The sequence below is a fragment of the Pseudopipra pipra genome, chromosome 1 (assembly GCF_036250125.1).
Source record: "Pseudopipra pipra isolate bDixPip1 chromosome 1, bDixPip1.hap1, whole genome shotgun sequence".
NCBI lineage: Eukaryota > Metazoa > Chordata > Aves > Passeriformes > Pipridae > Pseudopipra > Pseudopipra pipra.
This window is the reverse complement of record NC_087549.1, coordinates 665,157-691,969: the sequence shown is the minus strand read 5'-3', so window position 1 is coordinate 691,969 and position 26,813 is coordinate 665,157. Positions and strand designations below refer to the sequence as shown.

The window sequence follows — 26,813 nt, the reverse complement described above, 5'->3', positions numbered from 1 at the left end:
TTATTGACGCTTTCAAGCCATTTCCATTGGTTTCCCACCATTTTATGTTGGTTTCAGGCCAATTTTTGTCGCTTTTAGGCCATTTTTTCACGGTCTCAACCCACTTTTTGATGGTTTCCCACCATTTTTTGTCACTTTTAGGCCATTTTTTGTCACTTTTGAGCCATTTATTGATGATTTCAAGCCATTCCCATTGGGTTCCCACCATTTTCTGTTGGTTTCAGGCCAATTTTTGTCACTTTTAGGCCATTTTTTCACAGTCTCAACCTACTTTTTGATGGTTTCTCACCATTTTTTGTCACTTTTAGGCCATTTTTTCACGGTCTCAACCCACTTTTTGATGGTTTCCCACAATTTTTTGTCACTTTTAGGCCATTTTTTCATGATCTCAACCTACTTTTTGATGGTTTCCCACCATTTTTTGTCACTTTTAGGCCATTTATTGACGCTTTCAAGCCATTCCCATTGGGTTCCCACCATTTTATGTTGGTTTCAGGCCAATTTTTGTCACTTTTAGGCCATTTTTTCGTGGTCTCAACCTACTTTTTGATGGTTTCCCACCATTTTTTGTCACTTTTAGGCCATTTATTGATGATTTCAAGCCATTCCCATTGGGTTCCCACCATTTTCTGTCACTTTTAGGCCATTTTTTCGTGGTCTCAACCTACTTTTTGATGGTTTCCCACCATTTTCTGTCACTTTTAGGCCATTTTTTTGTCACTTTCAAGCCATTTATTGACAATTTCAAGCCATTCCCGTTGGTTTCCCACCATTTTCTGTCGCTTTTAGGCCATTTTTTCACAGTCTCAACCCACTTTTTGATGGTTTCTCACCATTTTCTGTTGCTTTTAGGCCATTTTTTCGTGGTCTCAACCTACTTTTTGATGGTTTCCCACCAATTTTTTGTCACTTTTAGGCCATTTTTTCGTGGTCTCAACCTACTTTTTGATGGTTTCCCACCATTTTCTGTCACTTTTAGGCCATTTTTTGTCACTTTTGAGCCATTTATTGATGATTTCAAGCCATTCCCATTGGTTTCCCACCATTTTCTGTTGGTTTCAGGCCAATTTTTGTCACTTTTAGGCCGTTTTTTCGTGGTTTCAACCTACTTTTTGATGGTTTCTCACCATTTTCTGTCACTTTTAGGCCATTTTTTCACGGTCTCAACCCACTTTTTGATGGTTTCTCACCATTTTTTGTCACTTTTAGGCCATTTATTGACGATTTCAAGCCATTCCCACTGGGCTTCCCCAATTTTCGACGGTTCCAAGACACCCCACCGGGGCTTCCCCAACTCTTCTCGCCGCCTTCTCGCTGTTTCTCCGCCGCTTCCCAACCGAACGCCACCGGGAGGAGGAGGGAGGGAGGAAGGAGGAGGGGAGGAGGGAAAAGGGGAGGGAGGATCCGAGGGGGTCCTTTTTTTTTTTAGTTTTCCCAGTCTCATTTTTGGATTTGGAATATAAAAAGCCGGAGGTTGATGTTTTTGGCCGCCAGCAGTTTGTTACACTCCACCGAGTCGACGATGGGCAGGGCCATGTAGTCGGTCTCGTTGTTCTCGTTGCTGAAGACGAAGTGGTAGATGACGGGGTTGATCTTGACGTCGTCGTAGGGCCCCTCGAGCAGCAGGAAGGAGCATTCCATGGGGGAGTTGATCTTGCTCTTGAGGATGAGCTGGAAGGAGAGCGTGCGCTTGCACGACAGGTTGGGGTTCCTCTCCGAGTCGTTGACCCGCGCCTTGAGCACCCAGGTCTGGTTGAGGACGGTGAGCCGCGGCGTCTCGTAGTAGAGCCGCGTGATGAAGTCGTCCGTGCGGTACGGGCGGAACTGCACCTCTGGGACAGAGGGAAAAGGGTGGCAGAGGGGGGGTTTGAGGGGGTTGGGACACCCATAACCCCTTCTGGGGGCCACCCCCGGGCAACCTGAACCGACCCCGGGTGGAGCAGGAGGAGGGAAGGGGGCCTACGGTGATGGGGGGGGAGGGAGATGCTGATGGGGGCTGGGAGGGTTTGTCGTGGTCAACGGGATTCCAGGGACCAGCAACAGATCCCAGAGGGACTCATCAGGGTCCTACAACATTCCAGGAACATTCCCAGATCCCAAAGGGACTCATCAGGGTCCTACAACATCCCTGGAACATTTACAGATCCCAAAGGACTCATCAGGGTCCTAAAGCATTTCTGGGAACCAGCAACAGATCCCAAAGGGACTCATCAGGGTCCTACAACATTCCAGGATCATTCCCAGATCCCAAAGGGACTCATCAGGGTCCTACAACATTTCTGGAACCATCCCCAGATCCCAAAGGACTCATCAGGGTCCTAAAGCATTTCTGGGAACCAGCAACAGATCCCAAAGGGACTCATCAGGATCCCAGAACATTCCAGAGACCATCCCCAGATCCCAAAGGGACTCATCAGGGTCCTACAACATTCCAGGGACCATCCCCAGATCCCAAAGGGACTCATCAGGGTCCTACAACATTCTGGGAACCATCCCCAGATCCCAAAGGACTCATCAGGGTCCTACAACATTCCAGGGACCATCCCCAGATCCCAAAGGGACTCATCAGGGTCCTACAACATTCTAGGAACCATCCCCAGATCCCAAAGGATTCATCAGGGTCCTACAACATTCCAGGGACCATCCCCAGATCCCAAAGGGACTCATCAGGGTCCTACAACATTCCAGGAACATTCCCAGATCCCAAAGGACTCATCAGGGTCCTAAAGCATTTCTGGGAACCAGCAACAGATCCCAAAGGGACTCATCAGGGTCCTACAACATTCCAGGGACCATCCCCAGATCCCAAAGGACTCATCAGGGTCCTACAACATTCCTGGAACATTCCCAGATCCCAGAGGGACTCATCAGGGTCCTACAACATCCCTGGAACATTTACAGATCCCAAAGGACTCATCAGGGTCCTACAACATCCCTGGAACATTTACAGATCCCAAAGGGACTCATCAGGGTCCTACAACATTCCAGGAACATTCCCAGATCCCAAAGGGACTCATCAGGGTCCTACAACATCCCTGGAACATTTACAGATCCCAAAGGACTCATCAGGGTCCTAAAGCATTTCTGGGAACCAGCAACAGATCCCAAAGGGACTCATCAGGGTCCTACAACATTCCTGGAACATTTACAGATCCCAAAGGGACTCATCAGGGTCCTACAACATTCCAGGATCATTCCCAGATCCCAAAGGGACTCATCAGGGTCCTACAACATTTCTGGAACCATCCCCAGATCCCAAAGGACTCATCAGGGTCCTAAAGCATTTCTGGGAACCAGCAACAGATCCCAAAGGGACTCATCAGGATCCCAGAACATTCCAGAGACCATCCCCAGATCCCAAAGGGACTCATCAGGGTCCTACAACATTCCAGGGACCATCCCCAGATCCCAAAGGGACTCATCAGGGTCCTACAACATTCCAGGGACCATCCCCAGATCCCAGAGGACTCATCAGGGTCCTACAACATTCCAGGGACCATCCCCAGATCCCAAAGGACTCATCAGGGTCCTACAACATTCCAGGGACCATCCCCAGATCCCAAAGGGACTCATCAGGGTCCTACAACATTCCTGGAGCCATCCCCAGATCCCAGAGGACTCATCAGGGTCCTACAACATTCCTGGAACATCCCCAGATCCCAAAGGGACTCATCAGGGTCCTACAACATTCCTGGAACATTCACAGATCCCAAAGGGACTCATCAGGGTCCTACAACATTCCTGGAACATTCACAGATCCCAAAGGGACTCATCAGGGTCCTACAACATTCCTGGAACATCCCCAGATCCCAAAGGGACTCATCAGGGTCCTACAACATTCTAGGAACCATCCCCAGATCCCAAAGGACTCATCAGGGTCCTACAACATTCCAGGGACCATCCCCAGATCCCAAAGGGACTCATCAGGGTCCTACAACATTCCAGGGATCATTCCCAGATCCCAAAGGGACTCATCAGGGTCCTACAACATTTCTGGAACCATCCCCAGATCCCAAAGGACTCATCAGGGTCCTACATTTCTGGAACCATCCCCTGGAGCCCCCAGGGTTTGTGGGAAGGGGATGAGGAGCCCCCAGGGTTTGTGGGAATTGTGGGAAGGGGATGAGGAGCCCCCAGGGATTGAGGAGCCACTGGGATTTGTGGGAAGGGGATTGGGAGCCACCACGGTTCGTGGGAAGGGGATGAGGAGCCACCAGGGGCTGAGGAGCCCCCAGGGTTTGTGGGAAGGAGATTGGGAGCCCCCAGGGTTTGTGGGAAGGAGATTGGGAGCCCCCAGGGTTTGTGGGAAGGGGATGAGGAGCCCCCAGGATTTGTGGGAATTGTGGGAAGAGGATGAGGAGCCACCAGGGGATGAGGAGCCACCAGGGTTTGTGGGAATTGTGGGAAGGGGATGAGGAGCCACCAGGGGATGAGGAGCCACCAGGGTTTGTGGGAATTGTGGGAAGGGGATGAGGAGCCACCAGGGGATGAGGAGCCACCAGGGTTTGTGGGAATTGTGAGAAGGGGATGAGGAGCCACCAGGATTTGTGGGAAGGGGCTGAGGAGCCACCAGGGTTTGTGGTGTGGGAAGGGGATGAGGAGCCACCAGGATTTGTGGGAAGAGGATGAGGAGCCACCAGGGGATGAGAAGCCACCAGGGTTTGTGGTGTGGGAAGGGGATGAGGAGCCACCAGGGGATGAGGAGCCACCAGGGTTTGTGGGAATTTTGGGAAGGGGATGAGGAGCCACCAGGGTTTGTGGGAATGGGGCAAGGAGTTACCAGGGTTTGTGGTGTGGGAAGGGGATGAGGAGCCACCAGGGACTGAGAAGCCACCAGAGTTTGTGGGAAGGGGATGAGGAGCCACCAGAGGATGAGGAGCCACTGGAGTTTGTAGAAGGGGATGAGGAGCCACCAGGGGATGAGGAGCCACCAGAGTTTGTGGGAATTTTGGGAAGGGGATGAGGAGCCACCAGGGGACGAGGAGCCACGGGGATTTGCGGTCGGAAGGCCAACACCCCCCCCAATCCGTGGGGCCGAGCGGGATCCCCGGGATCCCCCGGGTACCTGTGTATCCGATCTTCTCGAAGCTGAGCAGGCTGAAGATGCTGTCGTAGAGCTGCATCTCCTTCTTCCTCGTTTGGTCCATCTCGTCCAGGATCTCCATGAGCTCGTTGCCCGTCTTGGTGGGGTGGGTGCACTCGGCCTCGTGCACCGTCAGCTCGTGGTAGGGGCCCTGCCAGGGGCACCCGATCCGCTTGTACTTGCACTGGGTCACCCTGGAAAACAGGGAAGGCGCGGAAAGACGTCAGGGCAGGGCCGGGGCGGGGAGGGAATGAGGTGGAGCCGGCGGGGACGGCGGCGGGAAGGGAGGAGGGATCACAAAGAGAGGCTTGGGAAGGGTGGGAGAGGGGTGGGAAAGCATTGGGGGGGAAGGTGGGGGCAAAAGCAAGGCTTGGGAATGTGGGAGAGACATGGAAAACCATCAGTGATATCCAGATCCAGAAGCAAGGCTGGAAAGTCTGGATAAGACATGGAAAACCATCAGTGGTGCAGCAAGGCTTGGGAATCTGGGAGAGACGTGGAAAATCATCAGTGGTATCCAGATCCAGAAGCAAGGCTGGGAAATCTGGGAGAGACGTGGAAAAGCACCAGTGGTGCAGCTGGGTGCAAAAGCAAGGCTGGAAAGTCTGGATGAGACATGGAAAACCATCAGTGGCACAGCAAGGCTTGGGAATCAGGGAGAGACATGGAAAACCACCAGTGGTGCAGGTGGATGTAAAAGCAAGGCTTGGGAATCAGGGAGAGACATGGAAAACCATCATCTGAAGCAGCTGGATACAGAAAGAAGATTGGGAAATCTGGGAGAGACATGGAAAACCACCAGTGGTGCAGCATGGCTGGGAATCTGGGAGAGACATGGAAAACCATCAGTGGTATCCAGATCCAGAAGCAAGACTGGGAAATCTGGGAGAGACATGGAAAACCACCAGTGGTGCAGCTGGATGCAAAAGCAAGGCTGGAAAGTCTGGATAAGACATGGAAAATCATCAGTGGCACAGCAAGGGTTGGGAATGGGAGAGACATGGAAAACCACCAGTGGCACAGCAAGGCTTGGGAATGTGGGAGAGACATGGAAAACCATCAGTGGTATCCAGATCCAGAAGCAAGGCTTGGGAATGTGGGAGAGACATGGAAAACCATCAGTGGCGCAGCAAGGCTTGGGAATCTGGGAGAGACCTGGAAAACCATCTGTGGTGCAGCTGGATGCAAAAGCAAGGCTTGGGAATCAGGGAGAGACATGGAAAACCATCAGTGGCACAGCAAGGCTTGGGAATGTGGGAGAGACATGGAAAATTATCATTGGTAGCCAGATCCAGAAGATTGGGAAATCTGGGAGAAACATGGAAAACCATCAGTGGTGCAGTTGGATCCAGAAGCAAGGCTTGGGAATGTGGGAGAGACATGGAAAACCATCAGTGGTGCAGCTGGATGCAAAAGCAAGGCTTGGGAATGTGGGAGAGACATGGAAAACCATCAGTGGCACAGCAAGGCTTGGGAATCAGGGAGAGACATGGAAAACCACCAGTGGCACAGCAAGGCTTGGGAATCTGGGAGAGATGTGGAAAATTATCAGTGGTGGCCAGATCCAGAAGCAAGGCTTGGGAATCTGGGAGAGACATGGAAAACCATCAGTGGCACAGTAAGGCTTGGGAATCTGGGAGAGACATGGAAAACCATCAGTGGTAGCCAGATCCAGAAGCAAGACTGGGAAATGTGGGAGAGACATGGAAAACCATCAGTGGTGCAGTTGGATGCAAAAGCAAGGCTTGGGAATGTGGGAGAGACATGGAAAACCATCAGTGGCACAGCAAGGCTTGGGAATGTGGGAGACATGGAAAACCATCAGTGGTGCAGTTGGATGCAAAATCAAGGCTTGGGAATGTGGGAGAGACATGGAAAACCATCATCTGAAGCAGCTGGATACAGAAAGAAGATTGGGAAATCTGGGAGACATGGAAAACCACCAGTGGCACAGCAAGGCTTGGGAATCTGGGAGAGACATGGAAAACCAGCAGTGGCACAGCAAGGCTTGGGAATCTGGGAGAGACATGGAAAACCATCAGTGGTATCCAGATCCAGAAGCAAGGCTGGGAAATCTGGGAGAGACATGGAAAACCACCAGTGGTGCAGCTGGATGCAAAAGCAAGGCTGGAAAGTCTGGATGAGACCTGGAAAACCATCAGTGGCACAGCAAGGGTTGGGAATGTGGGAGAGACGTGGAAAACCATCATCTGAAGCAGCTGGATACAGAAAGAAGATTGGGAAATCTGGGAGAGACATGGAAAACCACCAGTGGTATCCAGATCCAGAAGCAAGGCTGGGAAATCTGGGAGAGACATGGAAAACCATCAGTGGCACAGCAAGGCTTGGGAATCTGGGAGAGACATGGAAAATTATCATTGGTATCCAGATCCAGAAGACTGGGAAATGTGGGAGAGACATGGAAAACCATCACTGGTGCAGTTGGATGCAAAAGCAAGGCTTGGGAATGTGGGAGACATGGAAAACCACCAGTGGCACAGCAAGGCTTGGGAATGGGAGAGACATGGAAAACCACCATCTGAAGCAGCTGGATACAGAAAGAAGATTGGGAAATCTGGGAGAGACATGGAAAAGCACCAGTGGTGCAGTTGGATGTAAAAGCAAGGGTTGGGAATCTGGGAGAGACATGGAAAAGCATCATCTGAAGCAGTTGGATACAGAAAGAAGATTGGGAAATCTGGGAGAGACATGGAAAACCACCAGTGGTATCCAGATCCAGAAGCAAGGCTGGGAAATCTGGGAGAGACGTGGAAAACCACCAGTGGCACAGCAAGGCTTGGGAATGTGGGAGACATGGAAAACCACCAGTGGCACAGCAAGGCTTGGGAATCTGGGAGAGATGTGGAAAATTATCAGTGGTGGCCAGATCCAGAAGCAAGGCTTGGGAATCTGGGAGAGATGTGGAAAACCATCATCTGAAGCAGTTGGATACAGAAAGAAGATTGGGAAATCTGGGAGAGACATGGAAAAGCACCAGTGGCACAGCAAGGCTTGGGAATGTGGGAGAGACATGGAAAACCACCAGTGGTGAAGCTGGATGCAAAAGCAAGGCTTGGGAATCAGGGAGAGACATGGAAAACCACCAGTGGTATCCAGATCCAGAAGCAAGACTGGGAAATCTGGGAGAGACATGGAAAACCATCAGTGGCACAGCAAGGCTTGGGAATGTGGGAGAGATGTGGAAAATTATCAGTGGTGGCCAGATCCAGAAGCAAGGCTTGGGAATCTGGGAGAGACATGGGAAACCACCAGTGGTGCAGCTGGATGCAAAAGCAAGGCTGGAAAGTCTGGATAAGACATGGAAAACCATCAGTGGCACAGCAAGGCTTGGGAATGTGGGAGAGACATGGAAAACCATCGGTGGTGAAGTTGGATGTAAAAGCAAGGCTTGGGAATCTGGGAGAGACCTGGAAAACCATCATCTGAAGCAGCTGGATACAGAAAGAAGATTGGGAAATCTGGGAGAGACGTGGAAAACCACCAGTGGCACAGCAAGGCTTGGGAATGTGGGAGAGACCTGGAAAACCATCAGTGGTATCCAGATCCAGAAGCAAGACTGGGAAATCTGGGAGAGACATGGAAAAGCATCAGTGGTGCAGCTGGGTGCAAAAGCAAGGCTTGGGAATGTGGGAGAGACATGGAAAACCATCATCTGAAGCAGCTGGATACAGAAAGAAGATTGGGAAATCTGGGAGAGACATGGAAAAGCACCAGTGGCACAGCAAGGCTTGGGAATCTGGGAGAGACATGGAAAACCATCAGTGGTGCAGTTGGATGCAAAAGCAAGGCTTGGGAATCTGGGAGAGACATGGAAAAGCACCAGTGGCACAGCAAGGCTTGGGAATCTGGGAGAGACATGGAAAACCATCAGTGGTGCAGTTGGATGCAAAAGCAAGGCTTGGGAATCTGGGAGAGACATGGAAAACCACCAGTGGCACAGCAAGGCTTGGGAATCTGGGAGAGACATGGAAAACCATCAGTGGTGCAGTTGGATGCAAAAGCAAGGCTTGGGAATCTGGGAGAGACATGGAAAACCATCAGTGGCACAGCAAGGCTTGGGAATCTGGGAGAGATGTGGAAAACCACCAGTGGTATCCAGATCCAGAAGCAAGACTGGGAAATCTGGGAGAGACATGGAAAACCATCAGTGGTGCAGTTGGATGTAAAAGCAAGGGTTGGGAATGTGGGAGAGACATGGAAAACCATCAGTGGTGCAGTTGGATGCAAAATCAAGGCTTGGGAATCTGGATAAGACATGGAAAACCATCAGTGGCACAGCAAGGCTTGGGAATCTGGGAGAGACATGGAAAAGCACCAGTGGTGAAGTTGGATGCAAAAGCATGGCTTGGGAATGTGGGAGACATGGAAAACCATCAGTGGCACAGCAAGGCTTGGGAATCTGGGAGAGACATGGAAAACCATCAGTGGCACAGCTGGATGCAAAAGCAAGGCTTGGGAATCTGGGAAAGACATGGAAAACCATCAGTGGCACTGGATGCAAAAGCAAGGCTTGGGAATCTTGGAGAGCTGTGGAAAACCATCAGTGGCACAGCAAGGCTTGGGAATGTGGGAGACATGGAAAACCATCAGTGGTGCAGCTGGATGCAAAAGCAAGGCTTGGGAATGTGGGAGAGACATGGAAAACCATCAGTGGCACAGCAAGGCTTGGGAATCTGGGAGAGATGTGGAAAACCACCAGTGGTATCCAGATCCAGAAGCAAGACTGGGAAATCTGGGAGAGACATGGAAAACCATCAGTGGTGCAGCTGGATCCAGAAGCAAGGGTTGGGAATGTGGGAGAGACATGGAAAACCACCAGTGGCACAGCTGGATGCAAAAGCAAGGCTTGGGAATCTGGGAGAGACATGGAAAACTATCACTGGTAGCCAGATCCAGAAGCAAGACTGGGAAATGTGGGAGAGACATGGAAAAGCATCAGTGGTGCAGCTGGATGCAAAAGCAAGGCTTGGGAATCTGGGAGAGACATGGAAAACCATCACTGGTAGCCAGATCCAGAAGCAAGACTGGGAAATGTGGGAGAGACGTGGAAAAGCATCAGTGGTGCAGCAAGGCTTGGGAATCTGGGAGAGACATGGAAAACCATCAGTGGTGCAGCTGGATCCAGAAGCAAGGCTTGGGAATCTGGATAAGACATGGAAAACCATCAGTGGCACGGCAAGGCTTGGGAATGTGGGAGAGATGTGGAAAACCACCAGTTGGATACAGAAGGAAGATTGGGAAATCTGGGAGAGACATGGAAAACCACCAGTGGCACAGCAAGGCTTGGGAATCTGGGAGAGACATGGAAAACCATCAGTGGTATCCAGATCCAGAAGCAAGATTGGGAAATCTGGGAGAGACATGGAAAACCACCAGTGGTGCAGTTGGATGTAAAAGCAAGGCTGGAAAGTCTGGATAAGACATGGAAAACCACCAGTGGCACAGCAAGGCTTGGGAATCAGGGAGAGACATGGAAAACCAGCAGTGGCAAAGCTGGATGCAAAAGCAAGGCTTGGGAATCTGGGAAAGACATGGAAAACCACCAGTGGTGCAGGTGGATGTAAAAGCAAGGCTTGGGAATCTGGGAGAGATGTGGAAAACCATCATCTGAAGCAGCTGGATACAGAAAGAAGATTGGGAAATGTGGGAGAGACATGGAAAAGCACCAGTGGTGCAGCTGGATGCAAAAGCAAGGCTGGAAAGTCTGGATAAGACATGGAAAACCATCAGTGGTGCAGCAAGGCTTGGGAATCAGGGAGAGACATGGAAAAGCATCAGTGGTGCAGGTGGGTGCAAAAGCAAGGTTTGGGAATCTGGGAGAGACATGGAAAACCACCAGTGGCACAGTAAGGCTTGGGAATCTGGGAGAGACATGGAAAACCACCAGTGGCACAGTAAGGCTTGGGAATCTGGGAGAGATGTGGAAAACCACCAGTGGTGCAGTTGGATGTAAAAGCAAGGGTTGGGAATCAGGGAGAGACATGGAAAACCACCAGTGGTGCAGCTGGATGCAAAAGCAAGGCTGGAAAGTCTGGATGAGACATGGAAAATCATCAGTGGCACAGCAAGGCTTGGGAATCTGGGAGAGACATGGAAAACCAGCAGTGGTGCAAAAGCAATGCTGGAAAGTCTGGATAAGACATGGAAAACCATCAGTGGTGCAGCAAGGCTTGGGAATGTGGGATAGACATGGAAAACCATCAGTGGTGCAGCTGGATGCAAAAGCAAGGCTTGGGAATCTGGGAGAGACATGGAAAATTATCATTGGTATCCAGATCCAGAAGACTGGGAAATGTGGGAGAGACATGGAAAAGCATCAGTGGGGCAGCTGGATGCAAAAGCAAGGCTTGGGAATGTGGGATAGACACAGAAAAACAGCAGTGGCCCAGTTGGAGTGGGATGGATTCCCGTGGGAGAGGCCACCTGGGCGTGGCAGGGTGTGGCCACTGGAAAGGAGGGAACCAGAGCCGGGTTCTGCTGGATGCCAACGTGGCTCCGGGTCCTTTCCCAAACCTCCACTGCTTCCCCAGGGGGTGGGATGATGCCAAGGGGGAATTTTGGGGTGGGAACACCCTGTGCCAGGGCCTGGAGAGGGAACTGACTCTGGAGCTGACTCAGGGCTTCCCAAGGAAGTTGGATAATGTCAAAGAGGAATTTTGGGGTGGGAAGACCCTGTGCCAGGGGCTGGAGAGAGAACTGCCTTTGCCATGGGTGTGAAGCCACCTCAGAGCTCCCCAAGGAGATGGGATCCTGCTGGAGAGGAATTTTGGGGTGGGAACTCCCTGTGCCAGGGGCTAGAGGAGGAACTGCCTTTGCCATGACTCAATCACTTCCCAAGGAAGTTGGGATGATGCCAAGGGGGAATTTTGGGGTGGGAAGATCCTGTGCCAGGGCCTGGAGAGAGAACTGGCTTTGCCATGGGTGTGAAGCCACCTCAGAGCTCCCCAAGGAGATGGGATCCTGCTGGAGAGGAATTTTGGGGTGGGAACTCCCTGTGCCAGGGCCTGGAGAGGGAACTGACTCTGGAGCTGACTCAGGGCTTCCCAAGGAAGTTGGATGATGCCAAGGAGGAATTTTGGAATGAGAATTCCCTGTGCCAGGGCCTGGAGAGAGAACTGGCTTTGCCATGGGTGTGAAGCCACCTCAGAGCTCCCCAAGGAGGTGGGATGATGTCAAAGAGGAATTTTGGGGTGGGAAGACCCTGTGCCAGGGCCTGGAGAGGGAACTGACTCTGGAGCTGACTCAGGGCTTCCCAAGGAAGTTGGATGATGCCAAGGAAGAATTTTGGGGTGGGAACACCCTGTGCCAGGGCCTGGAGAGAGAACTGCCTTTGCCATGGTCATGAAGCCACCTCAGAGCTCCCCAAGAAGTTGGGATAGTGCCAGGGAGGGATTTTGGGGTTGGAACACCCTGTGCCAGGGCCTGGAGAGAGAACTGGCTTTGCCATGGTCATGAAGCCACCTCAGAGCTCCCCAAGAAGTTGGGATAGTGCCAGGGAGGGATTTTGGGGTGGGAACACCCTGTGCCAGGGCCTGGAGAGGGAACTGACTCTGGAGCTGACTCAGGGCTTCCCAAGGAGGTGGGATGATGCCAAGGAGGGATTTTGGAACGGGAAGACCCTGTGCCCGGGGCTGGAGAGAGAACTGGCTTTGCCATGGTCGTGAAGCCACCTCAGAGCTCCCCAAGGAGCTGGGATAGTGCCAGGGAGGGATTTTGGGGTGGGAACTCCTTGTGCCTGGGCCTGGAGAGAGAACTGGCTTTGCCATGGGTGTGAAGCCACCTCAGAGCTCCCCAAGGAGATGGGATCCTGCTGGAGAGGAATTTTGGAACGGGAAGACCCCGTGCCAGGGAGGCACTGCCTTTGCCACGACTCCATCACTTCCCAAGGAGCTGAGATCCCACCAGAGAGGGACTCCAGCCCGGGAACACCCCACGCCAAATCCTCCAGGGAGCCACCAAAACACCTTCACCCCAACCCCATCCCTCCCCACCCTCCTCACCGGTCCTGGCACTCCTCCTTCTGGTGCCTCTCGAGCAGGGAGCGGGGGAACTGCTGGGCGCAGAAGCCGCACTCGGAGGGCAGCTCGCTGACCGCCTTCTCCACGGCCAGGTTGCGGCAGCACAGGCTCTTGCTGATCTCGCAGCGGCAGTTGGGGCACGTGGCCTGCTCCTCCTTCAGCCGCGCGTCCGCCAGCAGGTGGATGAAGCAGCCGGCGCACATCAGGTGCCCGTTGGTGCACTGGGGGGACACACGGGGAAGGAAGAGTCATCAGGGGACTGGGAATTGGGAATTCACGGGTGGTTTGGAGTTGGTGGTGGACGAACACCCGGAGACGCCCCGGTCTGGTTTCATCAGGGGGGGTTTGCTCTCCAGGGATTTTGGGGTGTCAGGGATCAGTTTTTGGGGCTCCCCATGGATTTGGGGTGTCAGGGATCAGTTTTTGGGGCTCTCCATGGATTTGGGGGCTCTCCATGGATTTGGGGTGTCAGGGATCAGTTTCAGGGGCTCTCCATGGATTTTAAGGTGTCTGGGATCAGTTTTTGGAGCTCTCCATGGATTTGGGGGCTCTCCATGGATTTGGGGGTGTCTGGGATCAGTTTTTGGGGCTCTCCATGGATTTGGGGTGTCAGGGATCAGTTTTTGGGTCTCTCCATGGATTTGGGGTGTCAGGGATCAGTTTTTGGGGCTCTCCATGGATTTGGGGTGTCTGGGATCAGTTTCTGGGGCTCTCCATGGATTTGGGGGCTCTCCATGGATTTGGGGTGTCTGGGATCAGTTTTTGGGGCTCCCCATGGATTTGGGGGGTCAGGGATCAGTTGGGGCACGTGGCCTGCTCCTCCTTCAGCCGCGCGTCCGCCAGCAGGTGGATGAAGCAGCCGGCGCACATCAGGTGCCCGTTGGTGCACTGGGGACACGGGAAGGAAGAGCCCGGTTAGGGGGTCCCACCGTCAGGAATTGGGAAGAAGAGCCCAGTCAGGGAACCAGGAATCGAGAAGAAGAGCCTGGACAGGGAACCAGGAATTGGGAAGAAGAGCCCGGTCAGGGGTCCCATCACTGGGAATCGGGAAGAAGACTGGGAAGAGCCCGGTCAGGAGACTGGGAATTGGGAAGAAGAGCCTGGTCAGAGAACCGGGAATCGGGAATTCACGGGTGGATTCCTGGCAGGGAGGTTTGGAGTCGGTGGTGGACGAACACCTGGGGACGCCCCGGTCTGGCTTCACCGGGGGGGTTTGCTCTCCATGGATTTGGGGTGTCTGGGATCAGTTTCTGGGGCTCTCCAGGGAGTTGGGGGCTCTCCATGGATTTGGGGGCTCTCCATGGATTTGGAGTGTCTGGGATCAGTTTCTGGAGCTCTCCATGGATTTGGGGGCTCTCCATGGATTTGGGGTGTCTGGGATCAGTTTCTGGGGCTCTCCATGGATTTGGGGGCTCTCCATGGATTTGGGGTGTCTGGGATCAGTTTCTGGGGCTCCCCATGGATTTGGGGGGTCAGGGATCAGTTTCTGGAGCTCTCCATGGATTTGGGGGCTCTCCATGGATTTGGGGTGTCAGGGATCAGTTTTTGGGGCTCCCCATGGATTTGGGGGGTCAGGGATCAGTTGGGGCACGTGGCCTGCTCCTCCTTCAGCCGCGCGTCCGCCAGCAGGTGGATGAAGCAGCCGGCGCACATCAGGTGCCCGTTGGTGCACTGGGGACACGGGAAGAGCCGTCAGGGGACCGGGAATCGGGAAGAAGAGCCCGGTCAGAGGGTCCCACCACCAGGAATCGGGAAGAAGAGCCCAGTCAGGGAACCAGGAATCGGGAAGAAGAGCCCAGTCAGGGGGTCCCATCACTGGGAATTGGGAAGAGCCCAGTCAGGGAACCGGGAATTGGGAAGAAGAGCCCGGTCAGGGAACCAGGAATTGGGAAGAAGAGCCCGGTCAGGGGTCCCATCACTGGGAATCGGGAAGAAGACTGGGAAGAGCCCGGTCAGGAGACTGGGAATTGGGAAGAAGAGCCTGGTCAGAGAACCGGGAATCGGGAATTCACGGGTGGATTCCTGGCAGGGAGGTTTGGAGTCGGTGGTGGACGAACACCTGGGGACGCCCCGGTCTGGCTTCATCAGGGGGGGTTTGTTTCTCCATGGAATTAGTCCTGGGTATTCCTGTTATTTGTTCCTACTGTTTATTATTAATGTGTATTCCTGGTATTTATTCCTAATATTTATTCCTAGTATTTATTCCTAATATTTATTCCTAGTATTTATTCTGATTATTTATTCTTAATATTTATTCCTAGTATTTATCCCTAATACGTATTCCTAGTATTTATTCCTGATATTGATTCCTAGTATTTATTCTTAATATTTATTCCTAGTATTTATTCTGATTATTTATTCTTAATATTCATTCCTAGTATCTATTCCTGATATTTATTCTTAGTATTTATTCTTAATATTCCTAATATTTATCCCTAGTATTTATTCCTAATATTTATTCCTAGTATTTATTCCTATTTTTTATTCTTAACATTTATTCCAATTATTTATTCCTAATATTTATCCCTAACATTTATTCCAAGTATTTATTCCTAACATTTCTGATCTGGCAGCGGCAGAAGCAGCCGGCGCACATCAGGTGCCCGTTGGTGCACTGGGGACACACACGGGGAAGGGAGAGCCCGGTTAGGGGGTCCCATCAGGAATTTGGGCGGATTCCCGGCGGAGGGAGGGGTTTGGAATTCGTGGGTGGATTCCCGGCGGGGAGGTTTGGAGTTGGTGGTGGACGAACACCCGGAGACGCCCCGGTCTGGCGTCACCAGGGGGGGTTTGCTCTCCATGGATTTTGGGGTGTCTGGGATCAGTTTCTGGGGCTCTCCATGGATTTGGGGTGTCAGGGATCAGTTTTTGGGGCTCTCCATGGATTTGGGGTGTCTGGGATCAGTTTTTGGGGCTCTCCATGGATTTGGGGTGTCTGGGATCAGTTTTTGGGGCTCCCCATGGATTTGGGGTGTCTGGGATCAGTTTTTGGGGCTCTCCATGGATTTGGGGTGTCTGGGATCAGTTTCTGGGGCTCTCCATGGATTTGGGGGGTCTGGGATCAGTTTCTGGGGCTCTCCATGGATTTGGGGTGTCAGGGATCAGTTTTTGGGGCTCCCCATGGATTTGGGGGGTCTGGGATCAGTTTTTGGGGCTCCCCATGGATTTGGGGTGTCAGGGATCAGTTTCTGGGGCTCTCCATGGATTTTGGGGCTCTAAATGGATTTAGGATGTCAGGGATCAGTTTTTGGGGCTCCCCATGGATATTGGGGTGTCTGGGATCAGTTTCTGGGGCTCTCCATGGATTTGGGGTGTCTGGGATCAGTTTTTGGGGCTCTCCATGGATTTAGGGGCTCTCCATGGATTTGGGGTGTCTGGGATCAGTTTTTGGGGCTCTCCATGGATTTTGGGGTGTCTGGGATCAGTTTCTGGGGCTCTCCATGGATTTGGGGGCTCTCCATGGATTTGGGGTGTCAGGGATCAGTTTCTGGGGCTCTCCATGGATTTTAAGGTGTCTGGGATCAGTTTTGGGGGCTCTCCATGGATTTGGGGTGTCTGGGATCAGTTTCTGGGGCTCTCCATGGATTTGGGGTGTCTGGGATCAGTTTCTGGGGCTCTCCATGGATTTGGGGTGTCAGGGATCAGTTTCTGGGGGCTCTCCATGGATTTGGGGTGTCTGGGATCAGTTTTTGGGGCTCTCCATGGATTTTGTTTCTCCGGGGAATTAGTCCTGGGTATTCCTGTTATTTGTTCCTATTGTTTATCATTAATGTGTATTCCTGGCATTTATTCCTAATATTTACTCCTATTATTTATTCCTAGTATCTATTCTTATTGTTTATTCTTAATATTTATTCCTATTTTTTATTCCCATTTTCTATTCTTAATATTTATTCCTAGTATTTATTCCTAATATTTATTCCTATTATTTATTCCTATTTTTTATTCTTAGTATTTATCCCTAATATTCACTCCCAATATTTATTCCCGATATTTATTCCTAATATTTATTCCTAATATTTATTCCCAGCATTTATTCCTATTTTTTATTCTGCCATCGTTTATCCAGGTGGGAATTCGCCTCCGGACTCATCCCGGGGTTAATTAGGGAAGGGGAAAAACCTTCATCCCATTCCCTGCTCTGCTTCCCACACATCCCATGGGAATCCAATCCAATCCCGTGGGATTTGGGGGATCCCCAAAAAAAAAACCGGGAACGACACCAAAAGAGGGAGGAGAGAAGATTCCCAAAAATCCCCGGATCCCACGGTTCCGGGGGAAATTCCTCAAATTCCTGCGGGATCCCGGAGAGGCTCCGGGAAAAATCCCAGAAAAAGGATGGGAATGCCAAAAAAAAAAAAAGGTGGGAATCCCTCCAAAAAAAGAAGGGAATGCCAAAAAAAAAGTGGGAATCCCAAAAGGAAGACGGGAATCCATCCCAAAAAAAAAGAAAGGAATGTCGAGAAAAGCCGGGAATCCATAAAAAAAAAAGATGGGAATTTCCCCCCGGGAATAGACGGGAACGACAGCAAAAGAGGGGGAAGAGCTTCCCAAAATCCCGGGATTCCAGAGTTCCGGGGGATCCCCAAGGTTGGAATGTTCCCCGGCTGCTGAGAGGGCTCGGAATGTTGGGATTGGGGATTCCAGAGGAGCTCAGAACATTGGGATTGGGGGTTCCAGAGGAGCCAGGGAGCAGATCCAAGGGCTCGGAATGTTGGGATTGGGGATTCCAGAGGAGCTCGGAACGCCGGGATCGGGGATTCCAGAGGAGTCAGGGAGCAGATCCAAGGGCTCGGAATGCCGGGATTGGGGATTCCAGAGGAGCTCGGAACGCCGGGATTGGGGATTCCAGAGGAGCTCGGAACGCCGGGATTGGGGATTCCAGAGGAGCTCGGAACGCCAGGATCGGGGATTCCAGAGGAGTTGGGAAGCGGCTCCGAGGGCTCGGAACGCTGGGATTGGGGATTCCAGAGGAGCAACAGGAGCAGCTCCGAGGGCTCAGAACGCCGGGATTGGGGATTCCAGAGGAGTCAGGGAGCAGGTCCAAGGGCTTGGAACGTTGGGATTAGGGATTCCAGAGGAGCCGGGGAGTGGCTCCGAGGGTCGGAATGCCGGGATCAGGGATTCCAGAGGAGTTCGGAATGCTGGGATTGGGGATTCCAGAGGAGCTCGGAAAGCCGGGATCGGGTATTCCAGAGGAGCCAGGGAGCGGCTCCAAGGGCTCGGAACGCCGGGATCGGGGATTCCAGAGGAGCTCGGAACGCCGGGATTGGGGATTCCAGAGGAGCCAGGGAGCGGCTCCGAGGGTCGGAACACCGGGATTGGGGATTCCAGATGAGCAACGGGAGCGGCTCCGAGGGCTCGGAACGCCGGGATTGGGGATTCCAGAGGAACCAGGGAGCAGGTCTGAGGGCTCGGAATGTTGGGATCGGGGATTCCAGAGGAGCTCGGAATGCTGGGATTGGGGATTCCAGAGGAGCTCGGAATGCTGGGATTGGGGATTCCAGAGGAGCTCGGAATGCTGGGATTGGGGATTCCAGAGGAGTTCGGAATGCTGGGATTGGGGATTCCAGAGGAGCTCGGAATGCCGGGATTGGGGATTCCAGAGGAGCTTGGAACACTGGGATTGGGGATTCCAGAGGAGCAACGGGAGCGGCTCCGAGGGCTCAGAACGCCGGGATTGGGGATTCCAGAGGAGCAGGGCCGGGCAAAGGAGATCCAAAGCTGGTTTTTTCCAGTTTATTCCCGTTGGGATCCGGGGTATCAAAGCAGAACGACGTCGGATTCACGCGGGATCGTCAGATCCTTCTGGCACGCTCCAGGAAATTCCCGGTTTTTGGGCAAAGATCAGCTCAGGAGCCGTTTCCAACGGCTGCCGAGGGGAGGACGCGGAGCCGGGATGATCCCAATCCATCCAACCCAAAATCCAGGGGGAAAGAGCGGCCCCGGAGCACAAACAGCCGGGATTTATTCCGGAGTTTTCCAAGGGTGACGTCCTGGAGGATCCCAAAAATGGTGTATCCCAGAAAACCTCCAGTGGAGATCCCTCTGGATCCATCCATCCCAAAATCCAGAGGGAAAGAGCGGCCCCGGAGCACAAACAGCTGGGATTTATTCCAGGTTTTTCCAAGGGTGACGTCCCGGAGGATCCCAAAAATGGTGTATCCCAGAAAACCTCCAGTGGAGATCCCTCTGGATCCATCAGGACGGGGCGGGAAGAGCCGGATCTCTGCTCCCTGTGGATCATCCGTGGCCGTTCCCGACGGATCGGGAATCTCCAGGGGGGAAAATCCTTCCTTGATCCGGCGTCAGCTCCGGGATGAGCTCCGGGATGAGCTCCGGGATGAGCTCCGGGATGAGCTCCGGGATGAACCGGAAGCTTCCAGGGGGTCACATCCCAAAATTCCAGCCGGATTCCCACCACTGGGATAACTGGGAGATGTCCAGATCCGGATCCAGCTTTAATCCGGGGCGGGATGGGAAAGGCCTGACCCTGGCCCAGGGATTAGGACAAACATCCAGGGTTTTCCAGGTTTTTCCAAGGGTGACATCCTGGAGGATCCCAAAAATGGCGTATCCCAGAAAACCTCCAGTGGAGATCCCTCTGGATCCATCCATCCCAAAATCCAGGGGGAAAGAGCGGCCCCGGAGCGCAAACAGCCGGGATTTATTCCCGATTTTTCCAAGGGTGACGTCCTGGAGGATCCCAAAAATGGTGTATCCCAAAAAACCTCCAGTGGAGATCCCTCTGGATCCATCGGGACGGGGCGGGAAGAGCCGGATCTCTGCTCCCTGTGGATCATCCGTGGCCGTTCCCGACGGATTGGGAATCTCCAGGGGGGGGAAAATCCTTCCTTGATCCGGCGTCAGCTCCGGGACGAGCCCCGGGATGAGCTCCGGGATGAGCTCCGGGATGAACCGGAAGCTTCCAGAGGGTCACATCCCAAAATTCCAGGCGGATTCCCACCGCTGGGATAACTGGGAGATGTCCAGATCCGGATCCAGCTTTAATCCAGGGATTAGTTTGGGATCTGAGCCGGGATATTCTGTTGTTCCCATTCCCAAGGGTTTGGGATTGTCCCTTGGAATTAAAGTGTCCTGACCATGAGTATTCCGGGCTGGGAATACCGGGAATGGATTTGCTGGGAGCGTCCAGCTCGAATTCCTGAGGGATCCCGGTGGAAAATCCCGTTCCTGGGTTGTCTCATAATCCCAGAAAAAATCCCAGAAAATTCCAGAAAATTGATGGGAACGGTCAAAAAAAAATGGGAATCCTCCACTCCCAAAAATAAAAAAAAAATGGGAATTTCTACAAAAAAAAGGTGGGAATCCCCCTCTCAAAAAAATAAAAAAAAGATGGGAATCTCTCCAAAAAAAACCATGGGAATCCCCCTCCCCCCAAAAAAAAGATGGGAATCCTACTCTCAAAAAATAAAAAAAAGATGGGAATCCCTCCAAAAAAAGACGGGAATGCCAAAAAAAAAAGATGGGAATCCCCCTCCCAAAAAAAAAAATGGGAATCTCTCCAAAAAAAAAAGATGGGAATGTAAAAAAAAAAAGATGGGAATTCCCCTCTCCCAAAAAAAAAGATGGGAATCCCTCCAAAAAAAGAATGGGAATGCCAAGAAAAAAAAATGGGAATCCCCCTCTCCCAAAAAAAAAAAAAATGGGAATCTCTCCTAAAAAAAGATGGGAATCCTCCTGTCCCAAAATAAAAAAAGATGGGAATCTCTCCTAAAAAAAAGATGGGAATCCTCCTCCCAAAAATAAAAAAAATATGGGAATCCCCCAAAAAAAGATGGGAATGCCAAGAAAAAAAATGGGAATCCCCCTCTCCCAAAAAAAAAAAAGATGGGAATCCCCCTCCCAAAAATAAAAAAGATGGGAATCTCTCCAAAAAAAACCATGGGAATCCCCCTCCCCCAAAAAAAAAGATGGGAATCCTACTCTCAAAAAATAAAAAAAAGATGGGAATCCCTCCAAAAAAAGACGGGAATGCCAAGAGAAAGAAAAGTGGGAATGTCAAAGGGAAGCCGGGAATTCCTCCCGAAAAAAAAAGGCAGGAATGGGAAGAAAAGCCGGGAATCCATAAAAAAAAGGTGGGAATCCCCCCCCAGGAAAAAAGGGAATGTCAAGAGTGACCCCTCCTAATTACAGTCGTTAATTAATTACAGTCGTTAATTACGGTCGTTAATTAATTAAAGGAGCTCGTTAAGGTGGTGCCGGCGCCGGTAATTAAATCCCAAATTTCAGGATATCCCGGGAATGAGGAGGAAGAGGAGGGGGGAGGAAGGAAGGACCCCCCCCCCCTTTCCCGAGCTCTGCTCCCGGATCCGGGGGGTTGGTGGCCCTGGAGGGGGTTTCAGTGGCCCATGAAGGGACTGGGGGGGTTGGTGGCCCTGGGGGGGGTTCAGTGGCCCCAGGAGAAGTTGGTGGCCCTGGGAGGGCATTCAGTGGCCCATGAAGGGACTGCGGGGTGTTGGTGGCCCTGGGGAGGTTTCAGTGGCCCATGAAGGGACTGGGGGGGGTTGGTGGCCTTGGGGGGTGTTCACTGGCCCATGGGGGGACTGGGGGGGGTTGGTGGCCCTGTGGGGGGTTTCAGTGGCCCATGAGGGGACTGGGGGGTGTTGGTGGCCCTGGGGGGAGTTCAGTGGCCCATGAAGGGACTGGGGGGGTTGGTGGCCCTGGGGGGGGAGTTAGTGGCCCATGAAGGGACTGGGGGGGTTGGTGGCCCTGGAGGGGGTTTCAGTGGCCCATGAAGGGACTGGGGGGGTTGGTGGCCCTGGGGGGGTTTCAGTGGCCCATGAAGGGACTGGGGGGGTTGGTGGCCCTGGGGGTGGGTTCAGTGGCCCATGAGGGGACTGGGGGGGTTTGGTGGCCCTGGCGGAGAGTTAGTGGCCCATGAGGGGACTGGGGGGTTGGTGGCCCTGGGGGGGGTTTCAGTGGCCCATGAGGGGACTGGGGGGGTTTGGTGGCCCTGGCGGAGAGTTAGTGGCCCATGAGGGGACGGGGGGGGGTTGGTGGCCCTGGGGGGGGTTTCAGTGGCCCATGAGGGGACTGGGGGGGTTTGGTGGCCCTGGGGGGGGTTTCAGTGGCCCATCAGGGGACTGGGGGGGGTTGGTGGCCCTGGGAGGGGTGTTGGTGGCCCATGAGGGGACGGGGGGGGGGTTGGTGGCCCTGGGGGGGGGTTCAGTGGCCCATGAGGGGACTGGGGGGGTTGGTGGCCCTGGAGGGGGTTTCACTGGCCCATGAGGGGACTGGGGGGGTTGGTGGCCCTGGAGGGGGTTTCAGTGGCCCATGAGGGGACTGGAGGGGTTGGTGGCCTTGGAGGGTTTCAGTGGCCCATGAGGGGACTGGGGGGTGTTGGTGGCCCTGGGGGGGAGTTCACTGGCCCATGAAGGGACTGGGGGGGGTTGGTGGCCCTGGGGGGGGATTCAGTGGCCCATGAGTGGATTGGGGGGGTTTGGTGGCCCTGGGAGGGCATTCAGTGGCCCATGAAGGGACTTAGGGGGTTGGTGGCCCTGGAGGGGGTTTCAGTGGCCCATGAGGGGACTGGGGGGGCTTGGTGGCCCTGTGGGAGTTTCAGTGGCCCATGAGGGGACTGGGGGGTTGGTGGCCCTGGGGGGGGTTCAGTGGCCCATGAAGGGACTGGGGGTGTTGGTGGCCCTGGGGGGATTTCAGTGGCCCCAGGAGAAGTTGGTGGCCCTGGGAGGGATCAGTGGTCCATGAAGGGACAAGGACACCCCAGGTGGGGGGTGTTGGTGGCCCTTGGGGGATTTCAGTGGCCCATGAGGGGACTGGGGGAGTTGGTGGCCCTGGAGGGAGTTCACTGGCCCATGAGGGGACTGGGGGGGGTTGGTGGCCCTGGGGGGGGTTCAGTGGCCCATGAGGGGACTGAGGGGGTTGGTGGCCCTGGGGGGGGTTCAGTGGCCCATGAGGTGACAAGGACACCCCAGGTAGGGGGTGTTGGTGGCCCTGGGGGGGGGTTCAGTGGCCCATGAAGGGACTGGGGGGGGTTGGTGGCCTTGGGGGGTGTTCACTGGCCCATGGGGGGACTGGGGGGGGTTGGTGGCCCTGGGGGGGGTTTCAGTGGCCCATGAGGGGACTGGGGGGGGTTGGTGGCCCTGGGGAGAGTTCAGTGGCCCATGAGGGGACTGGGGGTGTTGGTGGCCCTGGGAGCAGTTCAGTGGCCCATGAGGGGACTGGGGGGGTTGGTGGCCCTGGGGGGGGTTTCAGTGGCCCATTAGTGGATTGGGGGGGTTTGGTGGCCCTGGGAGGGCATTCAGTGGCCCATGAGGGGACTGGGGGGGGTTGGTGGCCCTGGGGGGTGTCCCCGTGTCCCCAGGGGGGCACTTGGTGGCCACAGTGAGGGGGTTTAGTGGCCCACAAGGGGCCAGGGAGACCCTTAAGGCGGGGGCTGATGGTCGTGGGGGTGTCGGTGCCCCGGGGGGGTTCACTGGCCCGTTTGGCGACTGAGGAAGCCCAGGGGGGGTGTCACTGTCCCCAGGGGGGTGTCACTGTTCCCTGAGGGGTGTCACTGTTCCCTGAGGGGTGTCACTGTTCCCTGAGGGGGTGTCACCATTCCCTGAGGGGTGTCACTGTTCCCTGAGGGGGTGTCACCATTCCCTGAGGGGTGTCACTGTCCCCAGGGGGGGTGTCACTGTTCCCTGAGGGGTGTCCCCATCCCTGAGGGTCTGTTGGTGCCCCAGGGGGGTTTCACTGTTCCCTGAGGGGTGTCCCCGTCCCATGGGTGCTGTCGGTGTCACTGGGGGTGTCACTGTTCCCTGAGGGGTGTCACCATTCCCTGAGGGGTGTCACTGTTCCCTGAGGGGTGTCACCGTTCTCTGAGGGTCTGTTGGTGTCCCGGGGGGGTGTCACCATTCCCTGAGGGGTGTCACTGTTCCCTGAGGGGTGTCACTGTTCCCTGAGGGGGTGTCACCATTCCCTGAGGGGGTGTCACTGTCCCCAGGGGGGTGTCACTGTTCCCTGAGGGGTGTCCCCATCCCTGAGGGTCTGTTGGTGTCCCGGGGGGGTGTCACCGTTCCCTGAAGGGTGTCCCCGTCCCATGGGTGCTGTTGGTGCCCCGGGGGGGTGTCACTGTTCCCTGAGGGGTGTCACTGTTCCCTGAGGGGTGTCCCCGTCCCATGGGTGCTGTCGGTGTCACTCGGGGTGTCACTGTTCCCTGAGGGGGTGTCACTGTTCCTGAGGGGTGTCCCCGTCCCATGGATGCTGTCGGTGTCCTGAGGGGTGTCCCCGTCCCTGAGGGGTGTCCCCGTCCCATGGGTGCTGTCGGTGTCACTGGGGGTGTCACTGTTCCCTGAGGGGTGTCACTGTTCCCTGAGGGGTGTCACCGTTCCCTGAGGGGTGTCCCCGTCCAATGGGTGCTGTCGGTGTCACAGGGGGGTGTCCCCATCCCATGGGTGCTGTCGGTGTCACTGGGAGTGTCACGGTTCCCTGAGGGGTGTCACTGTTCCCTGAGGAGTGTCCCCGTCCCTGAGGGGTGTCACCGTTCCCTGAGGGGTGTCACTGTCCCCCGGGAGGATGTCACTGTTCCCTAAGGGGTGTCCCCATCCCATGGGTGCTGTTGGTGCCCCGGGGGGGTGTCATTGTTCCCTGGGGGTGTCCCCATCCCATGGGTGCTGTCGGTGTCCTGGGGGGGTGTCACTGTTCCCTGAGGGGTGTCCCTGTCCCTGAGGGGGTGTCACTGTTCCCTGAGGGGTGTCCCCATCCCATGGGTGCTGTCGGTGTCCTGGGGGGGGTGTCCCCGTTCCCTGAGGGGGGGTGTCACCGTTCCCTGAGGGGTGTCACCGTTCCCTGAGGGGTGTCACCATTCCCTGAGGGGTGTCCCCATCCCATGGGTGCTGTCGGTGCCCCGGGGGGGTGTCACTGTTCCCTGAGGGTGTCCCCGTCCCTGAGGGGTGTCACCGTTCCCTGAGGGGTGTCCCCGTCCCATGGGTGCTGTCGGTGTCACTTGGGGGTGTCACTGTTCCCTGAGGGGTGTCACTGTTCCCTGAGAGGGTGTCACTGTTCCCTGGGGGGTGTCACTGTTCCCTGAGGGGTGTCCCCGTCCCATGGGTGCTGTCGGTGTCACTGGGGGTGTCACTGTTCCCTGAGGGGTGTCACCGTTCCCTGAGGGGTGTCACTGTTCCCTGAGGGGTGTCCCCGTCCTGAGGGGGTGTCACCGTTCCCTGAGGGGTGTCCCCGTCCCTGAGGGGTGTCACCGTTCCCTGAGGGGTGTCCCCGTCCCTGAGGGGGTGTCACCGTTGCCTGAGGGGTGTCACCGTTCCCTGATGGTGTCCCCGTCCCACGGGTGCTGTGGGTGCCCCGGGGGTTTGTCCCGGTGCTCACGGGGGGGTGTCCCCGCGCCGGGCCGTACCTGGTAGACCGAGGCCTTGGGCAGGTCGAGGCAGACGGTGCAGCAGAGCACGGAGTAGAGCCGCTCCTCCAGCTTCACGCTGCCCGCCGCCCCCTCGGCCCCGCCGGGGCCGCTCCCCGCCGCCCTCAGCCGCTTCTTGGGCGGCGCGTCGGGGTCGGCGCCCGCCTCCAGCAGCGCCGCCGCCTCCTCGGCGCCGCCCGCCTCGGCCCCCGCCGACAGCGGGGCCGCGGGGCCGGGCGGGGGCCGCGGCGGGGGCGGCGGGGGCGGCGGGGCCGCCGCCGGATCGCGCTCCTCCGCCCCGGACATCGCCGCCATCGCCACCGCCTCACCCCGCCGCCATCTTGGCCGCCCTCACGGGCCCCCCAGGCGCCGCGGCCAATCGGCGCCCGGGGGAGGCGGGGACAAGGGGGAGAGGACCAATGGAAGCCCGCGGGAGGAGGAGCGAAGGGCGAGACGGCCAATGGGAGGAGGCGCCGGCCGGGCCGGAGGGGGGGGGGAACTTCACCGGCCGCGCCCCGCGGCAGCGCCGTCAGCCGCCGGGGGCGGGGCCAGGTGATATCACGAGGGTAAAGGGGCGTGGTTTAAGGTAAGGGGCGTGGCCTGGGCGGGACCGGTGGGGGGGCGGGGACGAGGCACCAGTGGAACCCAGTACGGACCAGTAGGGACCAGTATGGACCAGTACGGGCCAGTATGGGCCAGTGCGGGCCAGTTTGGACCCGTATGGGCCAGTGTGGACCCGTATGGGCCAGTGTGGGCCAGTATGGGCAGTGTGGACCAGTGCGGGCCAGTGTGGACCAGTGCGGGCCAGTGTGGACCAGTGCGGGCCAGTGTGGGCCAGTGTGGACCAGTGCGGGCCAGTGTGGACCCATATGGGCCAGTGCGGGCCAGTGTGGACCAGTATGGGCCAGTACGGACCAGTATGGACCAATATGAGCCAGTGCGGGCCAGTGAAGGCCAGTATGGGCCAATGTGGGCCAGTGTGGACCAGTGCGGACCAGTGCGGGCCAGTGTGGGCCAGTGTGGACCAGTATGGGCCAGTGTGGACCAGTCTGAGCCAGTGTGGGCCAGTGCAGGGCAGTGTGGACCAGTATGGGCCAGTACGGACCAGTATGGACCAATATGGGCCAGTGTGGGCCAGTCTGGGCCAGTGTGGGCCAGTATGGGCCAGTGCGGGCCAGTGTGGGCCAGTGCTGGCCAGTGTGGACCCGTATGGGCCAGTGCGGGCCAGTACGGGCCAGTGTGGTCCAGTGTGGACCAGTATGGGTCAGTACGGGCCAGTGCGGGCCATTATGGGCCAGTGTGGACCAGTATGGGC

General features: G+C 55.3%; 2 protein-coding genes across 2 annotated transcripts; both read right to left on the bottom strand.

Moving 5' to 3' along the window:
- Positions 1-145: 145 nt before the first annotated feature.
- LOC135403130 (zinc finger TRAF-type-containing protein 1-A) lies at positions 146-13,343 on the bottom strand. Its single transcript, XM_064636886.1, has 3 exons — positions 13,105-13,343; positions 5,066-5,277; positions 146-1,832 (listed from the first exon to the last, which is right to left on the bottom strand). The coding sequence occupies exons 1-3, from the start codon at positions 13,323-13,325 to the stop codon at positions 1,441-1,443; spliced, it is 825 nt and encodes a 274-aa protein (XP_064492956.1). The 5' UTR covers positions 13,326-13,343; the 3' UTR covers positions 146-1,440.
- Positions 13,344-14,666: 1,323 nt separating this feature from the next.
- Positions 14,667-25,981, bottom strand: LOC135403075 (zinc finger TRAF-type-containing protein 1-like). The gene is made up of 2 exons (XM_064636758.1): positions 25,499-25,981; positions 14,667-14,793 (listed from the first exon to the last, which is right to left on the bottom strand). The coding sequence occupies exons 1-2, from the start codon at positions 25,811-25,813 to the stop codon at positions 14,701-14,703; spliced, it is 408 nt and encodes a 135-aa protein (XP_064492828.1). The 5' UTR covers positions 25,814-25,981; the 3' UTR covers positions 14,667-14,700.
- Positions 25,982-26,813: the final 832 nt, after the last annotated feature.